General features: G+C 34.9%; 2 protein-coding genes and 1 pseudogene across 2 annotated transcripts in view; all 3 read left to right on the forward strand.

The window, feature by feature from the left end:
- On the forward strand, window positions 5,017–14,340 carry LOC109132423 (annotated as a pseudogene).
- On the forward strand, window positions 17,137–19,367 carry LOC104779582. Its single transcript, XM_010503948.2, has 5 exons — window positions 17,137–17,377; window positions 17,807–18,084; window positions 18,183–18,419; window positions 18,511–18,728; window positions 18,816–19,367. Exons 2-5 carry the CDS (start codon window positions 17,827–17,829, stop codon window positions 19,075–19,077), a joined length of 975 nt encoding a protein of 324 aa, XP_010502250.1. The 5' UTR covers window positions 17,137–17,377; window positions 17,807–17,826; the 3' UTR covers window positions 19,078–19,367.
- Window positions 21,833–21,979, forward strand: part of LOC104779585 (glutathione S-transferase Z1) — an 8,771-nt gene continuing 8,624 nt past the window's right edge. Inside the window, exon 1 of the mRNA XM_010503952.2 lies at window positions 21,833–21,978. Within this exon, the coding sequence (XP_010502254.1) occupies window positions 21,848–21,978 (131 nt within the window). The 5' untranslated portion in view covers window positions 21,833–21,847. The remainder of the gene's footprint in view (window position 21,979) is intronic.

Genomic DNA, 21,979 nt, shown 5'->3' on the forward strand with positions numbered 1-21,979 from the left:
CCTTTATCGTCGTCGTCCCCCACAATAAAAACGACACAGTTTCCGGTTTAGGTTACATAAGTCTTGTGAACCGGTTTCAAAGATGCATCTTTTGGCGTCCCACATTTACGATAACCACGTTGGTATCAACATTAATTCGGTAACCCGACGGTTTCCAAGAAAGCCGGTTATTGGATTCAATCAAGACCGGAGGAAAAAACCGGTGGGTGTTCAAGACATTGAAGCTAATGGATGCAAGACTCGATATTTCGAAGCGAGGCTCGATCTTTCGAAGGTTTTTCACGAGAAAATGTACACGGGTTTTGCTGGTTCAATGGGAAGTAGCGCCGAGCGTCACGAGTTCTCGGACTGCAGTTTTGAGAACAATGCCAAAAAATAATACAAGTCCAAGTTATTACTGTCGTGAATCTCATGATCCATCGATCTAGCTTTGGTTATCCTGACGTGTATCTACTTTCAAATGTATTACAATAAAAAGGACTCGTTCCCTAAATACTGTAATTTATTTAGATACTATACGAATACGGGTTTTCAAAATTTGAAATTTGAACTAATGGGCCGTATTGGGCCTATCTTTAACTATGTTAGGCTTACCATAAACCGCCTAAAATGTTCGATTAGAGTATATAGCGAATCCACAACGGTCAAGTCTGTATTAACGCGTTTCGTTGTAAAGACAGAAAAGAGAAAAAAATTCACAGATTCTCAAATTTTCTCGCTCTTTCTTTTAGATACCATAAGAGTTTTTTAAATTTGAAATTTGAATTAATGGGCTGTATTGGGCCTATCTTTAACTCTGTTAGGCTTAACATAAACCGCCTAAGATGCAGGACCGTTAGATTAGAGTGTATATAGCAGATCAACAACGGTCAATTCTGTATTAATAAAATATAAACTCGTCTGTTGTGAAGACGGAAAAGAGAAAAAAATTCACAATTCTTCAGATTCTCAAATTTTCTCGCTCTTTCTTTTAGCATTCTCTCTATCAATCGTAGATTTGTTTAGAAGATTAGTAAGTTTCTTTCAATTTCCTGTAAATCGTGAATTTGGTTTTTGGATTTAGAAGTTGGTGTAATCGATCTTTATCTTTTACTGATCGATCTAGGGTTTGAACATAACTTCGAGGTTGCTTGATTTGGCGTGAATCTGCTACCATCGTATGCGTTTTGATGTTGATTTTGGTTAGATTCCTTACTAATCTTTCCCGATTTGTTTTTTTTTTCTTTTGATATCTAAGTTTCCTGATAGTTCGTATATACTTTTTTTGTTTAGGGTTTCGAAGAAGCATGTCTCCTCCATTGAAATTGTACTTGGAGTATGCTTGATTTGGCATGAATCTGCTACCATCATCTTCTGGGTTTTAATGATAATTTTGGTTTGATTCCTTCCTTATCTTTCGCGATTCTGTTTTTCGATTTCAAGTTTTCTAATTGTCCGCTGGAAATCGTGATTTTGCTTTTTTGATTGTTTAGGGTTTCGAAGAAGCTTGTCTTCGCTTGAAACATGTCGTCGAGGTATGTATATCGCTTTTCTTTCCTGATTTTAATTTTGGTTTTGGTTTTGTTTTTCAGTTTTTGAGTATGAAATCGAACAAGAGAACAAACTTTTACAATCGATCAGTTCTCGTCTAGGATTTTGTTTTGCAATTGATGACATCAGTCTTGGGATTATATATCCAAGTCATCTCTTTTTCAAAGGCTTTTTTAAAAACTGTTCTACGGAACTTGTTGGTTTTTGTTTTTGGATGGTTTTGTTTTGTTTTGTTTTCTTAAAAACCCAAAAAGATTCGTGGGCAGACACTAATCTAATGGTGCTCTGTTTGATTCTTTTTGGGGACATTGTCCCGAACGGAATCGGATATATTGGATGGGTAGTGCATGCATGTTGGGAGGGAATGACCAACAGTTTAAGAAGTCTATAAGACAGAGACTAGATAAAAGGGAAAAAGGAATAAAACGAGTTCATAATTTGACTCTCCCTGACTTAAGACATTGAAAGAAGTCACAGACTTTGGGTTGGATGGTAAAAACGACCAACGGCTTAAAAAGTCTATAAGACAGAGACTGTGGATAAAGGGGGAAGAAGAAAAGAAAGAGTTCATAATTTGACTACCCCTGACTTAAGACATAGAAAGAAGTCACAGACTTTGGGTTGGATGGTATAAACGACCAGCCTTTTGTTTGATGGAACAAAAAGAGTTCACAATTTGACTCTCCCCGACTTAAGACATTGAAAGAAGTCACAGACTTTGGGTTGGATGGTAAAAACGACCAACCCTTTGTTTGATGGGGGGGATGACCAACGGCTTAAGAAGTCTATAAGACAGAGACTATGTATAAAGGGGGGAAAAGAAAAGAAAGAGTTCATAATTTGACTACCCCTGACTTAAGACATAGAAAGAAGTCACAGACTTTAGGTTGGATGGTATAAACGACCAACCTTTTGTTTGATGGAATCATACCACCGGCTTAAAGAAGTCTATAAGACAGAGACTGTATAAAGGGGGGAAAAGAAAAGAAAGAGTTCACAATTTGACTACCCCTGACTTAAGACATAGAAAGAAGTCACAGACTTTGGGTTGGATGGTATAGACGACCAACCTTTTGTTTGATGGAATCAGACCACCGGCTTAAAATATGAGGCATAAAGACAACAATACTTGACAAAGAAATAAGACATAGAAAGAAACTAATAGACCAACGGCTTAAAGAAGAGCAGATACCACCGGCTTAAAGAAATAAGACAAAGATCTGTGACAAAGACAATGGAGTGATTAAGACTTGTTGGATGGTAAAAACGACCAGCACACTAAGAGAAAGAGATTAAGATAAAGGATGAACCTAATACTAATAGACCAACGGCTTAAAGAAGTTATAAGACTATGGAGTGAACCAACGGCTTAGAAAAGATTTGACAAAGATATGTGACAAAGACTTGTTGGATGGTAAAAACGACCAACACTTGAGTAAGACCTGTTGGATGGTAAAAACGACCAGCTCCTAAGAGAAAGAGGTGAAGATTAAGGCTGAACCTAAAACTAATAGACCCACGGGTAAAAGAAGTTATAAGAATATGGAGCGGTTACCAACGGCTTAAGAAAACAAGACAAAGATATGTGACAGAGACTATGGAGTGGTTTGTTGGATGGTAAAAACGACCAGCACCGTAAGAGAAAGAGGTTACGATAAAGGCTGAACCTAAAAGTAATAGACCAACGGCTTACAGAAGTTAAAAAGCGGTTACCAACGGCTTAAAGAAGTTAAAAGACTAAGGAGCAGTTACCAACGGTTTAAAGAAATAAGACAAAGATATGTGACAGAGACCATGGAGTAATTTGTTGGATGGTAAAAACGACCAGCACCGTAAGAGAAAGAGGTTACGAGAAAGGCTGAACCTGGAACTAATAGACCAACGGCTTAAAGAAGTTAAAAGACTGTGGAGCGGTTACCAACGGCTTAAAGAAATAAGACAAAAATATGTGACAGAGACATTGGAGTGGTTAAGACTTGTTGGATGGTAAAAACGACCCACGACTTAAAGAAGGCTTCAAAAAAAAAAAGCTGAGCCTAAAACAAAAAGGTTTCTCATTCTTTGATAGAAATGACGATCAATAGCTTAAAAAAATGAGGTAAGTATCAAGCATTTAATTAAATGAAGACTAACCAATTTTCATTTTTGCAGGTTATGTGCTTCTGAAGGCGTTGAGGAGATTTCAAGTGTAGCAGACTTCTTGAACAGCAGAACAGGTATATACTTCAAACTTGTTTGTAATTATGATACAATTTTGATTTGTTCAGCTATATATGCTTATCTCTGTTTTGGTGCTTGTAAGTATCATAGGTTCTCCCTTTTAGTCGCTTGAGTTATGCTTAAAAGTTAAAACCCTTGGTGATTATTCGACTGGTGTGAATGACTTTTGCATCGTTTGTGTATAATGGTAGTATCTTCTGTTGTCTGCGATAAAAAGGTAGATTTTATTTTGAAACATTACATTGTGTATTTGGTGCTTCTATGTAATATAATGGTTTCTCATTCTGTGAAATGTATGCTGTAGTAGTTGTCTTGAATCTCAAATGTATATGTTTTGCGCTATCCTCTAAACCCCTTGTTGGTTGATATCTTGGTAATCTGCATCATTATCTGATGATTACAGTTTTAAATTCTACATATTGTACATGTTTCTTGAGTCTTTACTGTATAAAATGATTGAAAATATCTCTCTTATGGTACTAGAGTCTAATTTTAGTCTTATTGAGTTGCTGGAGCTTGAAATCTATTGAATACTAGAATGTGAAATGGATCTTACTTGATTTTCCTACCATGTTTTTTCTTTTAATAACACTATTCTATGACTGATGTCAAAATCAGAATTTAGTACACTTTTATCATCGGCATAGTTGGCATGTGGAAGAACTGATATGATATTCTCTGCTCTTTAGGTTGACTAATTGTATTCTATATCTAATATTTTGTTTGTTTCGGTTTGCTATATTAGTTGTTAGACTTAAAGTTCTTCTAGTTGCTATATATATATGCTCAAACTCGAGTTTTTTTTGTTTGTCATTCGGCAAAGTAGAAGAACTTTGTTTCGGTGTGCAGTGAGTTAGTAACTTAGTATTATAGAACATTGTATAAGACTGTTAAAGTCATGTTCTATTACGTTTTTATGAAACGACGCTACTATCAACTACTGTATAAGACTGTTAAAGTCTTGTATTTCATTTTTAATTCTATTTGTAATCTTTTAAAAAAGGAATATTTCATATTGTTTGTTTGTTTGAAATAGACACTTTGAATTTCAATTTTTGGGTCTGTCAACTACCAGTGTCCTCTGTAATTTTTTTCCATTGTGTTGCATTTTGGTTTGTTATTAGATTGTCTTTGGATGATACTTCTTTGACTTTTGCCTTTTGATTCTCTGAATATTTACTGTGGTAAATTGACTTAACTGTTTTGGGAAATATGTATTCTTGTATGTTTATCCTAAATTATACCCCAAGTAAGAATCCATCATCAATGTCGTATGTTTAGTATGATGAATCGTCCAAACATATGAAATGATATTTTATACTTATTATCTTTCCTTTGGTGCATGTATGTAGCATAAGATCTCTTGCTTTATGAATGTATTTTGTCTTTGCGTCATGCTGTGATTGGCTCAAACATACAAAATAACATTCTCGAATTGTGCATCAAAGACTGATGATTATTGTCCTAGCATTCTACCAAGTATACTCATTGCTTGATTTTCTTACCATACAAATTGTAAATATTTGTGTTTGGCACTAGTGTCTATCTTTAGTCACTTAATCTTATAACTTGATGGAGCTTAGAACTCCATTGAATCACTAGTGTATCCATTTAGAAAGTGCGACGAATCTTAGTTTGATTTCTCTGTTTAATAATACAATTCTGTAATTATCATGTCCACTATAGCATGTGACTGTAGTCTTTGTGTCTACAGTCTACTAAATGGATTTATGCTTTCTTAATCACTTCCCTGTTTCTTACTATTCTAGAATATTATAAGAGTTTGTTAGATTAATAAAATATGTCTAGTGAACATAGTTCTTGTACTAGCATCACAATCTTCATCTTCTTCTTCTTTTTTTTGGGTCTTCGTTACTGTGTAGCGAAATTTAAAAAAAAAAAGAACATAGTTCTTGCATTTTGGTTGGTTGCCCAATTTTCTTTTGATCATTCTTTTCTTTGGATGATACCATCTTGAATTCTGCTTCATGGTTTTTGCATAGTTAATCAAAGAATGGTAAAGTCTTTCTTAGGAATATTTATTCTTGTATGTTTATCCTAAATTATACTCGATTAAGGGTCAATATTTGGTTATGCATTGCATATAGAGGATAAGACATGACTTGAATCGTTTGTTTAAAGAATAATACTTTTCATGATCGAACCTATAACTTGAATACTATTAAACTAACTATTGTATACCAAATCAAATTAGTTTCTCAAATATAAACAGAAACCATTCGTAATATTTGGAGACTAGGAGTGGTCGTGGGCAAAACATGATGAGTTATATATATACCATAATTAAAGGGAAAAATCATAATATAGCATAATTTTATAAAAAATATTTTAAAAAGAGTCTATAAAATATTAATTTATAAAAAGTATAAAAGATATCAATCAAGCTAAGATTTCATTGCACTATAATTATAATTTAAAATCCAACTGTAATTATAGAGAATTAGAGCATCTCCAATGGCAATATAATTTATTTGAGTTTAATTTTCTTATTTATCTAAATTTTAAGAGATGAATAAAATTGAATCAATTATGTTAAGATAAGTGGCATATGTGGGTTCTTAAATATTAACAAAGAACCTCTCCTCACTCTCTTTCCTTTTTATTGATTAATTTTTATTATTTTAATATTAAGAAGCTCTCTACATTTAGAGATATTGAAAATAGAAATTAACTGTTAGCAATTAACAAATACAAAATTCACTACTAAAAAAATCAATAAAAATTAATTTTGGTATAACTGAATGAAATATGTTAAGATTTGATTATATATGAATAAGCGAATAGTGTTAGGGAAGGCGACAGACCAACCCGTACTAGTCTTTTAGTCTTTTTTTTTTTTTGGTCATCCATGCTTTCATTCAATTATAGTGTGGATACGAAAATTCATTTTTTTTTTTGTTTCTTTTCACTTCCCAAATTCTGAGAAAAATAAAAACAGAGCAAAAAAAAAATAAAGAACCAAATGCTCTGTTTTCACCACTTTGTTCATAGCTATCTTCTTCACCTCTTAGTCCACCACCACTGCTTACAATTTCAAATTCAATTATTTTGGTGGTAACGACACCAATCTATTATCATTCCACGGAGAATCTGCGTATGATCCAAATATCTCAAGAGCCATCGCATAGACACGAGACAACATCCCTTTCTCTCACGGCCAGCCATTCTCACCATTCCAATCTAACGTTACATCTCTTTATCCTTTCAAAACCTCTTTCGCATTCTCCATTACTCATAAATCAAACCCTGGTCTAGGCTGCGGCCTCGCGTTCATCGTCGTACCTGCTATTAAACAACAAGACGATTCCGGTTTAGGTTATCTCAGTCTCGTGAACTGAACCAGCAACGGTAATCCCAAGAACCATCTCTTTGCTGTCGAGTTTGATCTTTGATGTCTTTCAGGACAAGAACCTCGGTGACATGAACGATATGTTATAGCAAATTAATGAGACTGAATGCTGAGAACAAAAAGCTTGTCCTACTCTTATTTGTAGAGGGCCTTAAATAGCCAATTACACGAAACAACTGCCTCCTACGTTCTCGGAGGTATTTAACAACATGAAATAACAACTCCACTAGCCACTACTCCTACTTGACCGGTTCTTGTTATGACTAAGTCCAAAGACTAAACTAACAAATTCCTTCCCTAAACTGATGCTCAAAAGAGTATCAATTTACTTTGGCATTTCGACAAGCCCCATCAGCTCCTTCAGCTTCTTGAATGTATCCAGCTTCAATGCTTTTGTCATGATGTCAGCGATTTGATCCTTTGTTCCATAGTGCACCAGCTCCACTCTACCTTCCTTGGTTAAGTAATAACTCTATAATTTACATGTTTTTAGCATCCTTTTTTGTCCATATTTTGCATTGTTTATACCCTTACCTTAGCATTGTTAGGTCATTAACTGTAGGAATTCACTTTTAGGCCATTTGGGGTGTTGCATTCTTGCATTTGCATACTTTGGATGAAAACATGTGCTTTAGAGCCTAAAATGGGGAGAAACAAGGACAAATCTGAACATGTACCCGAAGGAGCCTTCGAGCTGGAAGAACAGTCCGAACCCCAACACGATCGAGGAGGATCCAAGAGCAGGAAGAACAATCCGAAGGTCTACCCGAGGTGTAACTCGACCTTATCCTCGTGTACCCCATCGAGTAGAGCCTCGGGCAGGACTGGGAAGCTAGGTCAAAGGGGTTTCCATATATAAACCCCTCCTCCTCTTCCTCGAAAACGAGCACGCCGCAGACCCTCAAACCAGAGAGCGAGAGCTTCTGTGAGAGAACTGAGCGACTCAAAACACTTTTCACTTTTTGTTAGGATTTAGTTTATACATTTTTGTCATTTTCTTTAGATTTCTACTTTGTACTCTTTATTCTCTACTCTATCTTTTAATACAATGCGATTTTCGTTCATAAATGCTTTTGTGTAGTGAAGTAAAGTTTCTAGGGATGGGATAGATGATTTTGTGTTCTTGATCGGTTAGGATGTCTTAGTTTGATTCTATATGTTTTATAGATTCTCGTCTAGGTTGGTGTTCTTAATGCTGTCAACAAACCGAGAGGGTGAGATTAGATCTAAGGTGTTTTACCACCGAGAGGTGTAGATGATACGCTTGAATCAACCAATGCTAGAGATTTACTCACTTAGCCTAAGAGATTAGATGAGTAAGGGATTTATTGACAATAATGAATCGGTTCTTATTGCCTGCTTGGTCATGTTTCTCCAATGAAAGTTGGGTAGGGGAGTGATCAAGTTTGATTGTTTCTATCACGAGAGTGTATTAACAAGGTTTTAGAGATTCATTGTCTAGTGAATATTTTCTTGAGGCATGTAAGACATCTTTATTGGTCAGGAACACTTAGGATTCGATTACCGCATCCTTAGAAGCTTTCGTATTTTAATTGTTTGCCTTTTTATTCATCACTCGATCCATTACCCGATCAGGTACACGATCACCTGCTTCGAGTAACACCTCAAGTTGTTCATACTTTCTTTGCTTACTCGATCAACCCACCCGATCATGTACTCGAATGCTTAGGTCGTGTGGTTCCTTGTTTATATTCCTTTCTTTTATCACTTTAGGATTGTTAGACAAAACCCCATTATTGCTTGGCTTGACTTGTATTGTTCTGATTGCATCCTATCTGCTAGCATAAACAACCATTTGGATTGATAACCCTTTGTACAACAACTGCATAGGGAATTGATACCCTGGGTGAAAATCCGCTTATCATTAAGTCTCTTAGATAATGGAATCGTACCTCAATGTGTTTGCTGCGTCCATGATGGACTGGATCTTTGAAAATTATATCGTTGAACTGTTGTCACACTTGATTGTGATGCAATCCTCATGATCCACTCCAATAGTGTTAAGAACCCGTGACATCCAAATCCCTTGTGTTGCACATGAAACTGCAGCAATATATTCGGCCTTGGTTGTGGATAGTGCAATGATGGGCTGTTTCTTTGAGCTCAATGACACTGCTTCTCCAGCCATCAAGAACACAAAATCGGATGTACTCTTTCGATCATCTAAGTCTCCCGCATAATCACTCTCTGTATAAGCTTGAAACTCCATGTTTCCACCACGCTTATACATGATACCAACTTCTAATGTACTCTTCACATACCTGAGTAATCTCTTCACCGCTTGGAAATGAGCCTCCGTTGGATTCTCCATAAAGCGACTGATAAGGCTCACTGCGAACTGCAGGTCTGGACGTGTAACAGTGAGATACATGAAGCTCCTTATCATCTGCTTGTAGAGTGTAGTATCTAACACTGCTCCGCCGCCTTTTTTTGAAAGCTTTGCTCCTGGAACAATTGGATTGTTCACTCCATTGCTTGCCTCCATCTTAAATCTTTCAAGCACTTCTCTAGCAAACTTCCTTTGACACATATAGATACCTTCCTCCTTTTGCAAAATCTTCACACCAAGAAAATATCTCATCTTCCCCAGGTCTGTCATGTCAAAGTTCTTCTTCATCGACTCCTTGAACTCGAGAATCAACCTTTCACAGTTTCCAGTAAATATTAGATCATCAACATACAAGCTCACAATGAGAATCTGACCTTGTTCCTTTGTTTTGACAAATAGAGTGTGCTCGAAATCACACTTCTCGAATCCTTCCTTGATGAAATAACTCTCAATCTTGCTGAACCACGCTCTTGGTGCCTGCTTCAACCCATACAGAGCCTTTCTTAATCTATAAGCCTTGTTTTCATCTCCAGGCTTAACGAATCCTTGTGGTTGATCCACAAAGACAACTTCCTGCAACTCCCCATGTAAGAAAGCGCTCTTCACGTCGAGTTGATATATGTTCCAGTTTCTGGAGGTTGTCGTGGCAATGATCATACGAATGGTGTCCCACCTTGATATTGGAGCGTAGACCTCAACCGTAATCAACCCCAAATCTTTGAGCATAACCCTTTGCAACCAATCTGGCTTTGAACTTGTGTACCTCACCATCTTCATTATACTTGGTCTTGAATATCCACTTAACACCAATGGTTTTAGTACCCTTAGGTGGTTCCACAAGCTCCCAGGTTTGATTTCTCTCAATGGATTCAATCTCTGCTAACATGGCTCATCTCCATTCGGCATGCCTCACAACGTCGTCATAAGTTACAGGATCTCCAAGCGGAGTGACTACTTGCAATCCAAGATCGTCAATCAGATAATCATCGACAAACAAAGCTGCAACTTCTTCATCGGTGAAAACTGCTTCTCTATACTCATAGTCATGCAAGTATCTAGGAGGAGCTCTGTCGCGTACTGGTCTTCCTTGATGAACCGGTACTGCAATTTCTCTGACTGCTTCTCCATCACCGCATGTATTCACCTCGACTTCTTCCACTTCTTCCTGAAAATACTCTTCCTCGCCTTGAGTATTTTCTCCATCATTCTCCTAAGTGAGAACCTGAGATGTTGCATCTTTTGATTCATTCCTTCCCCAATCCTAGTTCTCTTCCTCTTCGAAAATCATATGGCGGCTCACTGTGATATTCTTTGAAATGGGATTGAACATTCGGTATGCCTTGGATTCTTCACTAACACCGAGGAAAATACACTTGCAGATTTTTTTGTCTAGCTTTGTGTGTTTTGCCTCCGGAATGTGAACATGACCAATACACCCGAAAACTCGAAAATGTTTCACATTTGGTTTAACACCACTCCAAACTTCTTCTGGTGTTTGATCTTGCAAGGCATTCGTTGGGCTGAGATTGAGGACATATGTTATCCACTTCACTCAATTGCCCAGAAAACCTTTGGCATCTTTCTTTCTGACAATGTGCTTCGAACCAGGTTCATGATAGTTTGATTTCGTCTCTCTGCTACTTCGTTCTGTTGTGGTGTATAGGCTGCTGTCAGCTGACGCTTGATACCATGATCCCTGCAGAACTCTTCAAACTCCTTTGAACATAACTCTCCACCTCTATTTGTTCTTAAACAACACACAGACAAGCCAAACTCTTTCTCCACATAGGCTTTAAAATCTTTGAACTTCTGAAATGCTTCAGACTTTTCTACAATCAAGTAGCTCTACATTTTTCTGCTATGATCATCAATAAGAGTCAGAAGATACCTCTTGTGACCAATGGAGAATGGAGTGATTGGTCCACATATGTCAGTGTGTATCAGCTGCAGGTTCTTTGAAGCTCTCCATGTGCTTTTCTTTGGAAGAGATTCTCGTTTCTGCTTTCCCACCAAGCAGTTCTCGCATACCTTCTTGTACGAACCGATGTGAGGGAGTCCTATCACCATTCCCTTGGAGCTTAAGCTTTGGAGACTCTTGTAATTCAGGTGAGCAAATCTGCAGTGCCACAGATGAGTGTCACATGTTGCTTCCACTTGAAGCGCCAGGTCCGAGCTTATCGTTTGAGCAACGATTACAAACATCCGATTTGCACTCATTTGTGTCTCGACAATGAGTCCCTTAGAAGGATGATAGATTTTACACACTCCTTCTTGGATTAGGAACACCATGCTCCTTTCTTGAAGCTGACCTATGCTTAGAAGATTGTTGCTAAGCTCAGGAATGTAATACACATTTTGTATCTATACTAGTATTTTTGCAGCACTTTTTGCTGAAAAATATGTTTATGAAAATATTTATCATTGAATGATATTTAATGTTTATATTCGTATCCAAACAAGTTTAGTTAACTCTCTCTACTATTCTTATAACTAAACACAATTAAAATATTTTAAATATCTATATATATAATGTTCTATAATTAATATAGATATTTAGACGATTTATTCCGATTAAAAAAAAAATATTCTGCTATCATCTTTTTTTATTTTAAAATTTAAATATAGTGAATCATCATATAATACATAAAGTTTCCTGCATATATTATGATTTGAATTTTTAAAAACAAACATATATTACTTCATTAATATAAAAAGTGTGTGTTCAACATACATATATAGTGAAATTTTCGTATATAGTATTATAAAATTTTAAGAAGTTTATAATTTATAACTGATGTATCTAAACTTAAAACTATGAATATTTAAACATATTAAATTTTCAAAATAACACAAACGAATTATATTACATGACGGGTTATATGACACTACAAGATTGAATTGATAATACTAAAAAATAAACTATCATTAATATGATATTTTTTTTTTGTCAAAGTCATTAATATGATATTTAAATCTTCATTTTACTATTTTAGTAACACCAATATAAAATATGTCGAATCAAACTGATTTAATTAAGATTGTATTAAACAAAAATTGTTGTGTCATATACTACGGATTATATACAAAATCGCTATAATTAACAAAAGGGTATAATAGCAAAATTAGTATTAAAATAGTATATTAACCAAAACAAAATTTTAAAACTTACTCCGCGGTGTACCGCGGGTCATAATCTAGTTACTTGTATCAGCCCATTCATCTTGAGCTTTATGCTCCCTTTTCCTTGCCCATCATCCTCATGTTGTTCCCAAGTTTCACTGAGTGTCGAAAGCTTTCATCGATATCAACAAACCACTTCTTTGTTCCAGTCATGTGATTGCTGCAACCACTTTCCAGAAACCACAAATCTTCCAATTTCGACCCCATCAGCTCCACCTGTGCCATCAACAAAAGTTCTTCCTCCTCATTGAACTCAACATAGTTCGCTTGCTTCTCCAGACTAGGACATTCAAACTGAAAATGTCCTAGCTTATGACACTTGTAACACTCAATCAATGCCTTGTTGAACGATCCTCCTCTTCCACGTCCTCTGCCTCGGCCTCGGAATGAGCTTCCTCTTCCTCTTCCCCTTGCTCCATTCCAGTCGTAAGCTTCATAAGTCACTTTTAACACTTGTTCTTCTTTTACGATTCCTTTGGAATGTCTTGTTATCTTCTGTTCATGACATCGCAAAGACTGTTTATGTCTTTGGATTCCTCAATTGAACACACTAAATATGTGAACTTCTCCGAGAGTGTCCGTAGGATCTTCTCCACAATCTTGGCTTCCTGAATCTCTTCTCCAACATTTCCCATGTATGTTACAACTAGCAACACTCTTGAGAAGTACTCCGCAATGCTCTCTGTTTCTTTCATCTCCAGAACCTCAAACTCCCTTCTTAAACGTTGAAGTTGTGCTCGCCTCACATCCTCATCTGCTTGAAACTTGGTTTTCGGAGAATCCCACAGTTGCTTGGTCGTGTCCTTCTGAATTATCTGTTTCAGAACTGACTTGTCGATTGCTTGAAACAAATAGTTCTTCACTTTCAAGTTCGTCAGATTCTTATCGGCTAACTCTTGTCTTTGTGCCCCATTGAGGATCTCTCCACGAGCTAGCTCAACGTAGCCTTTCTTGATCATATCCCACCACTCCTTGGATCTCAAGAGATTCGCCATTAGCTCCAATGCTCGAAATCACCATCAAATTTTGAAATTGCAAGCATGCTCTGACTCTCTCCTGACATCGTGTTTCACTCACCCTTTTAAACTCTCTCTCTCACGAAATTTTCACCACTCAGATCTAGCTCCGATACCAATATGTTATAGCAAATTAATGAGACTGAATGATGAGAACAAAAAACTTGTTCTACTCTTATTCATAGAGGGCCTTAAATAGCCAATTCCACGAAACAACTGTTTCCTACTTTCTCGGAGGTCTTTAACAACATGAAACAACAACTCCACTAGCCACCACTCCTACTTGACCAGTTCTTATTATGACCAAGTCCAATGACTAAACTAACACGATAACCATGTCAGAATCAACATTAATTTGGTCGAGTCGGTGATTTCGGTCAAATCCGGTTATTGGACTATGACAAGAAATGGTTGGTTGTTTAAGGATTTGAAGCTGAGTAGTAGAGATATGTACAAACAAGGCTTGGATTGAGTACAAACAACCATTACAAAGTCATCGTCGTTACCATTGGTTTAGAGTATTTGAAGAAACCGAACCAGCCTTTGACCAAAGCAACATTGGAGCTTTCCAATATGGTTCACGAGATAATATATAGCGGTTTCGCCGGTTCGATTGGTCATGGTGTCTAGGCGTCCAGCGTCATGAGATTTGGGACTGGCTTTTCCAGAACTAAAATATCGGTTTGATTTGGTTCGACATCATTGGTTTTGTTTCTGGTTTATATTATTTGTCGTGACTTCAGCTTTGTGATCATTAAAGTGAAAATAAATGTTCATTTTATGGCTTTGGACCATTTATTTTGAAGATATGAACATTTACTTTCAACGAACATTTATTTTGAAGATATGAACATTCATTTAGTACTTTCAAGAAATTATCCAATATGGTTTATATTATCCCTGATTTGGTATATCTTAAATTTCTATGTTAGTCATTAGTACTTTCAACTAATAATATATAATTGTATGACTAACTAAGTGGACATTGGATAGTATCAAGAGAAAAACAATTATAAACATAAAAGGTTTTGAAGAACAAAACAAAACAAAAACAAAAAACACTATCTAAAATGTCAATAAAAATTTACTGGAATTGAATAGTTTAATGGTAATTCATCCATATGATCCTGTCGTTATTTTTACAAAGCTTGTCTTCGAATGCCATGTGGGGGACTAAAGATAGGTGGTAAACTAGACCACCTTTGCCTTATGTACAAAAATGAAATAACCTTCCAAACACAAACAAGCAAAGTCAAGAATACCTGTTTGTTTGGAGGATACATAATGGTACTAACTGGGATCTTCATCCAACCAAGAAGATGTGATCCATCATTCAGTAAATGTTCAATCCATACCGTTGAGTCCGTCACACCACCCAACAACAACTACTCCACCATCCTGCACCATCCTAGTGGTAGAGTACCACTCATCTCTCAATCCACCAATTTAGTTTGCCAAAACCTTTTTTCAGTGATTTATATGAGGGATGTATATTAACGGTTAGAGTTTGTTTTCCTCTGTTTCAGGGAGTTAGTATTGGAACCATCAAGACAAAGGCAAATATTTTGTCCAGTTTCCGTCAGACTCGGGTCGGACTTTAGCATATGGTTGAGCAGATCACAAAGTTTACTACTATGATCTAAGGAATCACAAGCTTCCTCTTTGCACAATGGTTGGTCACAACAAGACCGTGAGTTATGTCAGAATTTTAGATTCATCAACACTCGTGTCTTCTTCGATGGATAACACGCTGAAGCTATGGGACTTACCAATGTCAAATTCCGGTGTTAATGAAACACCTCTCCACTCTTCTTAAAATCTCAAAGTCGTATTCTGAATTTACCAAAATACCTCTTACTTGCGTAACGAGACACGCGTCTCTTTGTCCACGCTCCTTTTGTGTGTTTATGGTGTGATTATTATTTGTGTTTAGGATTTTGGTTAGGAAGATAATGTCCAAATTCCAAACTAATCACATTTTTCATATTTTAAACCAATAATAAGTGAAACTAATTTTGTGATTAAACACTAATGATTGAAAAACTGATATAATATTATCATTACTAAGATTGAAGTTCCTTTTAATTGTTGATAATGTATCAACAATATCACATGGAGAAATTAAATTTTATATAGAAACTGATTTTGCTTAAAATTTTAGAAAGTTAATAGCATTGATTGTTTTTCACTTGTAGTTTATTTTTGTAGAATATGTTACAAAATTACATTCCAATATTTATATATTGAGAATTTATTAGAAATGTATTTTTAAAGATACTCTTTTTCAAAAATACTCTTTCTTAAAAAAATTTCATTTTGCTCTCTTTTACACTGCAATATGTTAAATTAATTTATAGATTTTTTTTTTCTTAGATTTGGGTTTTCTATTTTACATTTAGTGTATAATTTTGAGAAGGTAAAGTACTTGGATTTTAGAGCTTAAAATTTAGTCATTTTATACATAGAAAATAGTATTTTTGAAAATGAACACCATAAAAAGGTATTTTTGAAAAGTAACATAGGAAAAAAAATATTTTTGAAAATGCCACATATTTATTTATTGTTTTTAGTTTTGGTATGTATTAATAGCATTAAATTGCTTTCATTTGTGGTTTTATTGAATTAATAGCACTAAATAATTTTCATGTGATTAATCACACAAATCCAATATTTTATATTTAAAATATGAAAATTGCCTAATTTTAAAGTTGTCTTTTCCTAAATTTGTTTGCCTTATTTATGTTTTCATTATGTAGTTAAAATATTAACATATAATTATTTTATTTTAATTGTGGATGTTGAATAGTTCAATCAAACTATATTAACATATGTGTGATTTAAGTGAGGTAAAACGCAATCTCTATAAAATAATTTTTTTTTTGAGTGAGGTAAAAAATTGAAAAAAATGCCCAAAAAGATATATTTTATCTTAATGTTTTTAATGTACAAAAAAGAAAAAAATACAAAAATGTGTCTAATTTAAAGTTGCATTTTCATGGATTTTACCTTATTTATTTTTTTCATTAGATAGGTAAAATATAATAATATATATATTAGTTGTAGTCTTGTAGATATCAAATGATTTAACCAAACTCAATTTTTAATAAGTGTGATTTTTTATAAAACTATTAATTTTTAAATGAGGAAAAAAATTAAGAAAAGAAAAATGAATGAAACATATCAAATTCTTAGATGTCACATGTCAGCTTCTCCAAAATTGTCTTATTTGTGCTTAGGATTTGTTGGTTAAGGATTTGGTTAGGAAGATAATATCAAATTCCAAACTAATAACAAACCAATTTTAAAAGGTCAAGTCTATGCATTATAGGATCAACGGGTGGGAATATTATTCTTTTTTAAATTTATATAATATATAGTCTGACTCGTTATTCCAGAGAGTGAGAAAAGTAAAGCTTAAGCTAACAAATACAAAGAAAACTAATAATAAAAAATGAAAAAAAAAAAAAAAAGTAAAAGCAAAACTCTTATCTCTCTATTTGAATTTCAATTTCTAAAAAAGAATTAAACAAAACACAAAACACGCTTCATTGTTTACAGAAGCAAACGACACGTAAAACCTGAGAGAAACGAAGAACGTGAATCCGCCGCAACAACCCCCACTTTTTCCGACGGCGTACTAGTTTCCTCCGCCGTCGTTTACCACCACGAAAAGCTTGATTTAGGTTTGCTGCGTGGTGTGTGATTGATTTTGTGAGAATCGTTAAACCCTAGCTCTACTTTTATAAATCCTTGTTTTGATTGAGAGATCTAAGTGATTTCGATTACTCTACTGCTGTATCTTTGATTGTTTGGTTTTAAGATAGATAGATTTTGATTTTGATTTGTTTTCCCCTTTTTTAGCCGTAATCGGAAATTTCTATCTTTGGAGAGTTTTGTAATTAGCTTTACTTCTTCGTTATCGTTTCCTTGTAAGTATCTTTGAAGTTGCTTAAGCTTAGCATCCTTTGCCTTCTCCAATTTCTATTGATGTCATCTTCTAGGGTTTGTTTCCTATTTGGTTGGTTTCATGTTACGCAACAGTGATTGTTCTTCTTTTGATGGCTTAGATTTGGAGATTTTTTTATTTTATTTTTGTGTCTCTGATATCGAATTTGGGTGTTCAATTTTTATTGGCTGCAGTTTTAAGGTTGTGAACACTGATGTCAAACCCATTGAAAGAGACAAGAGAGGATATTATTACAGATTCTGTTGTTGGTCATATGAGGGAAGAGAATGAGTATGTTCGGCTTGTTGTGGCTCATGAAGCTGCTGCTGCTGAAACCGTGTTGTCTCTATCTCAATCGGAGGTGCGGAGTCAGAAACTCATGTGGTGGGTAAAGGCTTTTGGGATATTTGCAGTTACTCTCTTGCTTACGTTTGTTTTTGGCAAATGGGGAGTTCCGTTTGTGTTCCAAAAGGTAATTTCTTTTGCTCAAATCTCAAGTTTCAGTGACGGTTATTTCCTTAAAATGATCCATGTCACAAACTCTGCTCTCTGGATTGTTTCAATTTGAAGGTTCTTATTCCAATTTTGCAATGGGAAGCAACTGCATTTGGCCGTCCTACGCTTGCGATTGTCCTTGTTGTTTCCTTGGCTTTGTTTCCTGTGTTCTTGATTCCTTCTGGTCCTTCCATGTGGTTAGCTGGGATGATTTTTGGTTATGGTCTCGGTTTTGTTATCATCATGGTTGGTACCACCATTGGCATGGTTCTTCCTTACCTAATCGGGCTTATCTTCCGTGATCGCCTCCATGTACGAAGAACCCTTTACTTCTCTTTTTTTCAAGTCTTGTGATGATTTCTTACAACTTGTAGATATGATATTTGTTATTACCAAAATGCAGCAATGGTTAAAAAGGTGGCCTCGTCAAGCTGCTGTACTTAGACTAGCTGCTGAAGGAAGCTGGTTCCATCAATTTAGAGTTGTGGCAATCTTTCGGGTTTCCCCATTTCCTTACACGATTTTCAACTACGCAATCGTCGTGACAAGCATGAGATTCTGGCCGTACTTCTTCGGATCCATAGCTGGAATGGTACCAGAAGCTTTCATCTACATTTACAGGTCAGTCTTTTTACTCACCCCGGACTTAAAACAGCTGAATAATCACAAACTCGAAAACCTAATCCTAAAACTGGATTCATTATGCAGTGGTCGTTTGATCAGAACATTCGCTGATGTGCAATACGGACATCAACGTTTGACAACAGTGGAGATAGTGTACAACATAATCTCCTTGATCATTGCGGTTGTGACCACTGTTGCTTTCACTGTGTACGCTAAAAGAGCTTTGAGAGAACTTCAAAACACAGAAGCTAATGAAGATGAAGTAGTTCCAGTAAGTAAACAGGCGAGATTTGAAATGAAGAATGTTGCTCAACAAGAAGAAGATGATAATCGGCGTTTGCCTTAACCGGATTAAGTTGACAAGAAGCTATGATAGGTTTTAAGAGTAAATAACAAAAGGGGTAAAAAAAAGATGTCTGATTGTAGTAGGAAAAGACTAGTCAAGATTGGGATTATATTAGTGTTTGACTGATTCCAATGATTGAAATAAATAAAACAAGCATCTAGGCTTAATAGTGCGTATGAAAATCTGGTTGCTCTATGCGATCTAGTAGTGTATTTTAAGACTTCTACGTTGACAAGGTTAGTGACCTTGTAAGTAATCATCAAATGACATGAAAAAAAAGGATTTGTTCATCTCGTAAGCAATCATCAAAAACAAATTTACAATCCACATTTGTTTTTAGAAGTACTTAAACACAAGATATTATAAAATAATTATAAAACAATAATCAATTGTATATCCTAAGGAACATGCAAACTAAGTAAACGGTATACGAGACAAACCAATATCAATAAATTTGGATATTTATTTCAATATTCACTATAAGAATTGTATTTAGTCAATTTTTAAAATTCAGTAATATTCTTATTATCTTAGAGATACATGAAATACTTCTATGCTTTTAATCTATATATTTTGAAAAAAACTATACATATATTTAACAAAACATAAAATTTTGTGAAGTAAAAAAAAATGCTAAATGTAATTGATGTAGAAGAAAACATTGTATATTTGCATCACTAAAAATGATAAATTTAAAATGTCAAAATCAAAATGGTAACTTCTAAACATCCATTGCTATGTGGTTTGCTAGGTTAGTCACTTTGACGTCTACCTTTCTTACAACTTATTTAAAACCAATTGTTTTGAAAATTTACTAAAGTAAACTATCAAATTTCCAAACAAATAAAATATATATCTTACAACAATTAAACTATTCTCCAAAATCATACATAAATTCAGTATCATTGGATGTTTGTTTTTATCTCTACCCATGTAAATGTAATGGATTTTACCAATATGTGAATTTTGGTTGCATTAAACAAAACACATGCAATTCGTTTCCAATATCATTTGGGTAATAATAACAGTTACGATACCATCGATGATAAAAATATCCAATTTTCTCATATGCATAATTTTCTGCCTTCAAATATTTATATGATATTTGTTGCGTAATTCACAATAATCCTTGAGCATAATCAAACTAGAAGATACGATTTTGTATTTTTTGTTAGACTTAAACTTATATGATTGTGTTATCTTTGTACAATTATTTTATCTACCATTAGTTTAACATATGATTTTTGAAGGGAGATGTCTTGGAAGTTAGAAGACTTAAATTTTTTTATCTACACAAAATAAGTTTAACAGCCTTGAAAGTAGTAGATGTTGACATTCGTTTAAGTGGATTGCAGCCTGATATTTTAACACTTCTGATAGCTTCTAATCTCAAATTTAAATCATCCAGGGGACTCATGCCAACATCGATTATGACATGACCAACCAATCGTAGAGAAAGATCCAGTTTTTCATCATTTCTCATTATGGGTTAAAATTTGCATCCCTTGATTTCCAGATACGTCAAAGAAGAGAAATAATATATAGTGTCAGTTGCCAACTCCTCCAACACAGTACATATAAGTTGTTCCAATGCTCTACTATAAGTTGTTCCAATTAAGTCCTTAGTATTAAACTGGACTTATGTTGTCTTTTATAAAGCTGTTGGATTATATATATAAGGACTAACAATATATGGAAATATAGAGTCGAGTTTATATACTTAACAGCTAACAATTAACACTAAAACCAAATAAAAAGCATGACAAACTCTTATCTATTATCTACACAAAATAAGTTTATCAAGCCTTAGTTGTATTTACAACTTATATGACTTTTTCTGTAAATAGGTTTCCAGTGTAATGAAATTCTCAATAAAAAAAAATCGAGATATATAAACTTATATGCTTATTTAGATGATCTATATTTGACACCGCAGGAGATGTTTGTTAATAAACATCCTAAAGAAGTAAATGACTAGAACATGGCGATCATTAATGACAAAGCAACGTTTGTTAAAAATACTATGGTAATGTGGTTTTGTCTAACCTAAGTAAATGACTAGAAAATCGTACTAGTAAAAATTAGTAAACCTTTTTGGTTAAATTATTAAACCATTTCTCATCGTTTTAAACTAACAACTGTACGGTTCGATGCCGTGGCGTCTCAAGTCTAAAATCAAATCGATGTGTACCGTTTAGCATTAGCCAAGCCAAGCCTTCCGGTTCAATTTGATGGTAAACCAAGAACAATTGGAATGCCAAACCGGATTAATATGTTCCCTGGTTTTGATCCTCGAGATTTCAAGAAGACCAGTCCAATGGGTACTGTACCTTACCAATTGTCAGCTGATCAGAAGATTTGCTGATTACAGATTAATAAAAAGATTGGACTAAGTTAATGGCGGGTTGAGCCAGGGCCGTGCAGTAATGCAACACATGGGCGACTCACAAAGGCCCAGATAGCAAGCTATCGTATGAGCCGATGGCCCACATATCAGATATTAAACTGATAAGAACAGATACTACACTCGATCTTAGCCAAAAGGCCGAGAAAGTTATGAGTTGTAAAGACCATCGACCTTCCTTTATATACACCCATTCCAAGGGTGAACAATTCATAGCTAAGCGATGTGGGATGTAAAAACACCAAAACCTTTTCTTTTAGCCTTCGGACAGTTTAATAAACAATTTAGATGTTACTAAACCGAGAACAATTGGATTACAAAACCAACAATTTTGAGTTGATCACTTTGAGACGCAAAAAGACAAATATGTATGATAATTTTGGTTATTTTTCCAGTGTTGTCGTCTCCGAATTCGCCACTTCTTCTTCTTCTTCTTCTTCTCTCTCAACTCTTTACAGGAGAATCTGCTTAGAACAACAATTCCTTCCTACGAGATTT

This window comes from Camelina sativa, chromosome 4, assembly GCF_000633955.1.
Source record: "Camelina sativa cultivar DH55 chromosome 4, Cs, whole genome shotgun sequence".
In the NCBI taxonomy this organism is placed as follows: Eukaryota; Viridiplantae; Streptophyta; class Magnoliopsida; order Brassicales; family Brassicaceae; genus Camelina; species Camelina sativa.

Bases quoted from the DNA above. Each gene is read 5' to 3' on its own strand.
- LOC104779582 (XM_010503948.2), top strand. From the start codon at position 17,827: ATGTCAAACCCATTGAAAGAGACAAGAGAGGATATTATTACAGATTCT. The intron at 18,420-18,510 runs GTACGAAGAACC...ACCAAAATGCAG, and splicing joins TCTTCCGTGATCGCCTCCAT to CAATGGTTAAAAAGGTGGCC. The intron at 18,729-18,815 runs GTCAGTCTTTTT...TTCATTATGCAG, and splicing joins GCTTTCATCTACATTTACAG to TGGTCGTTTGATCAGAACAT.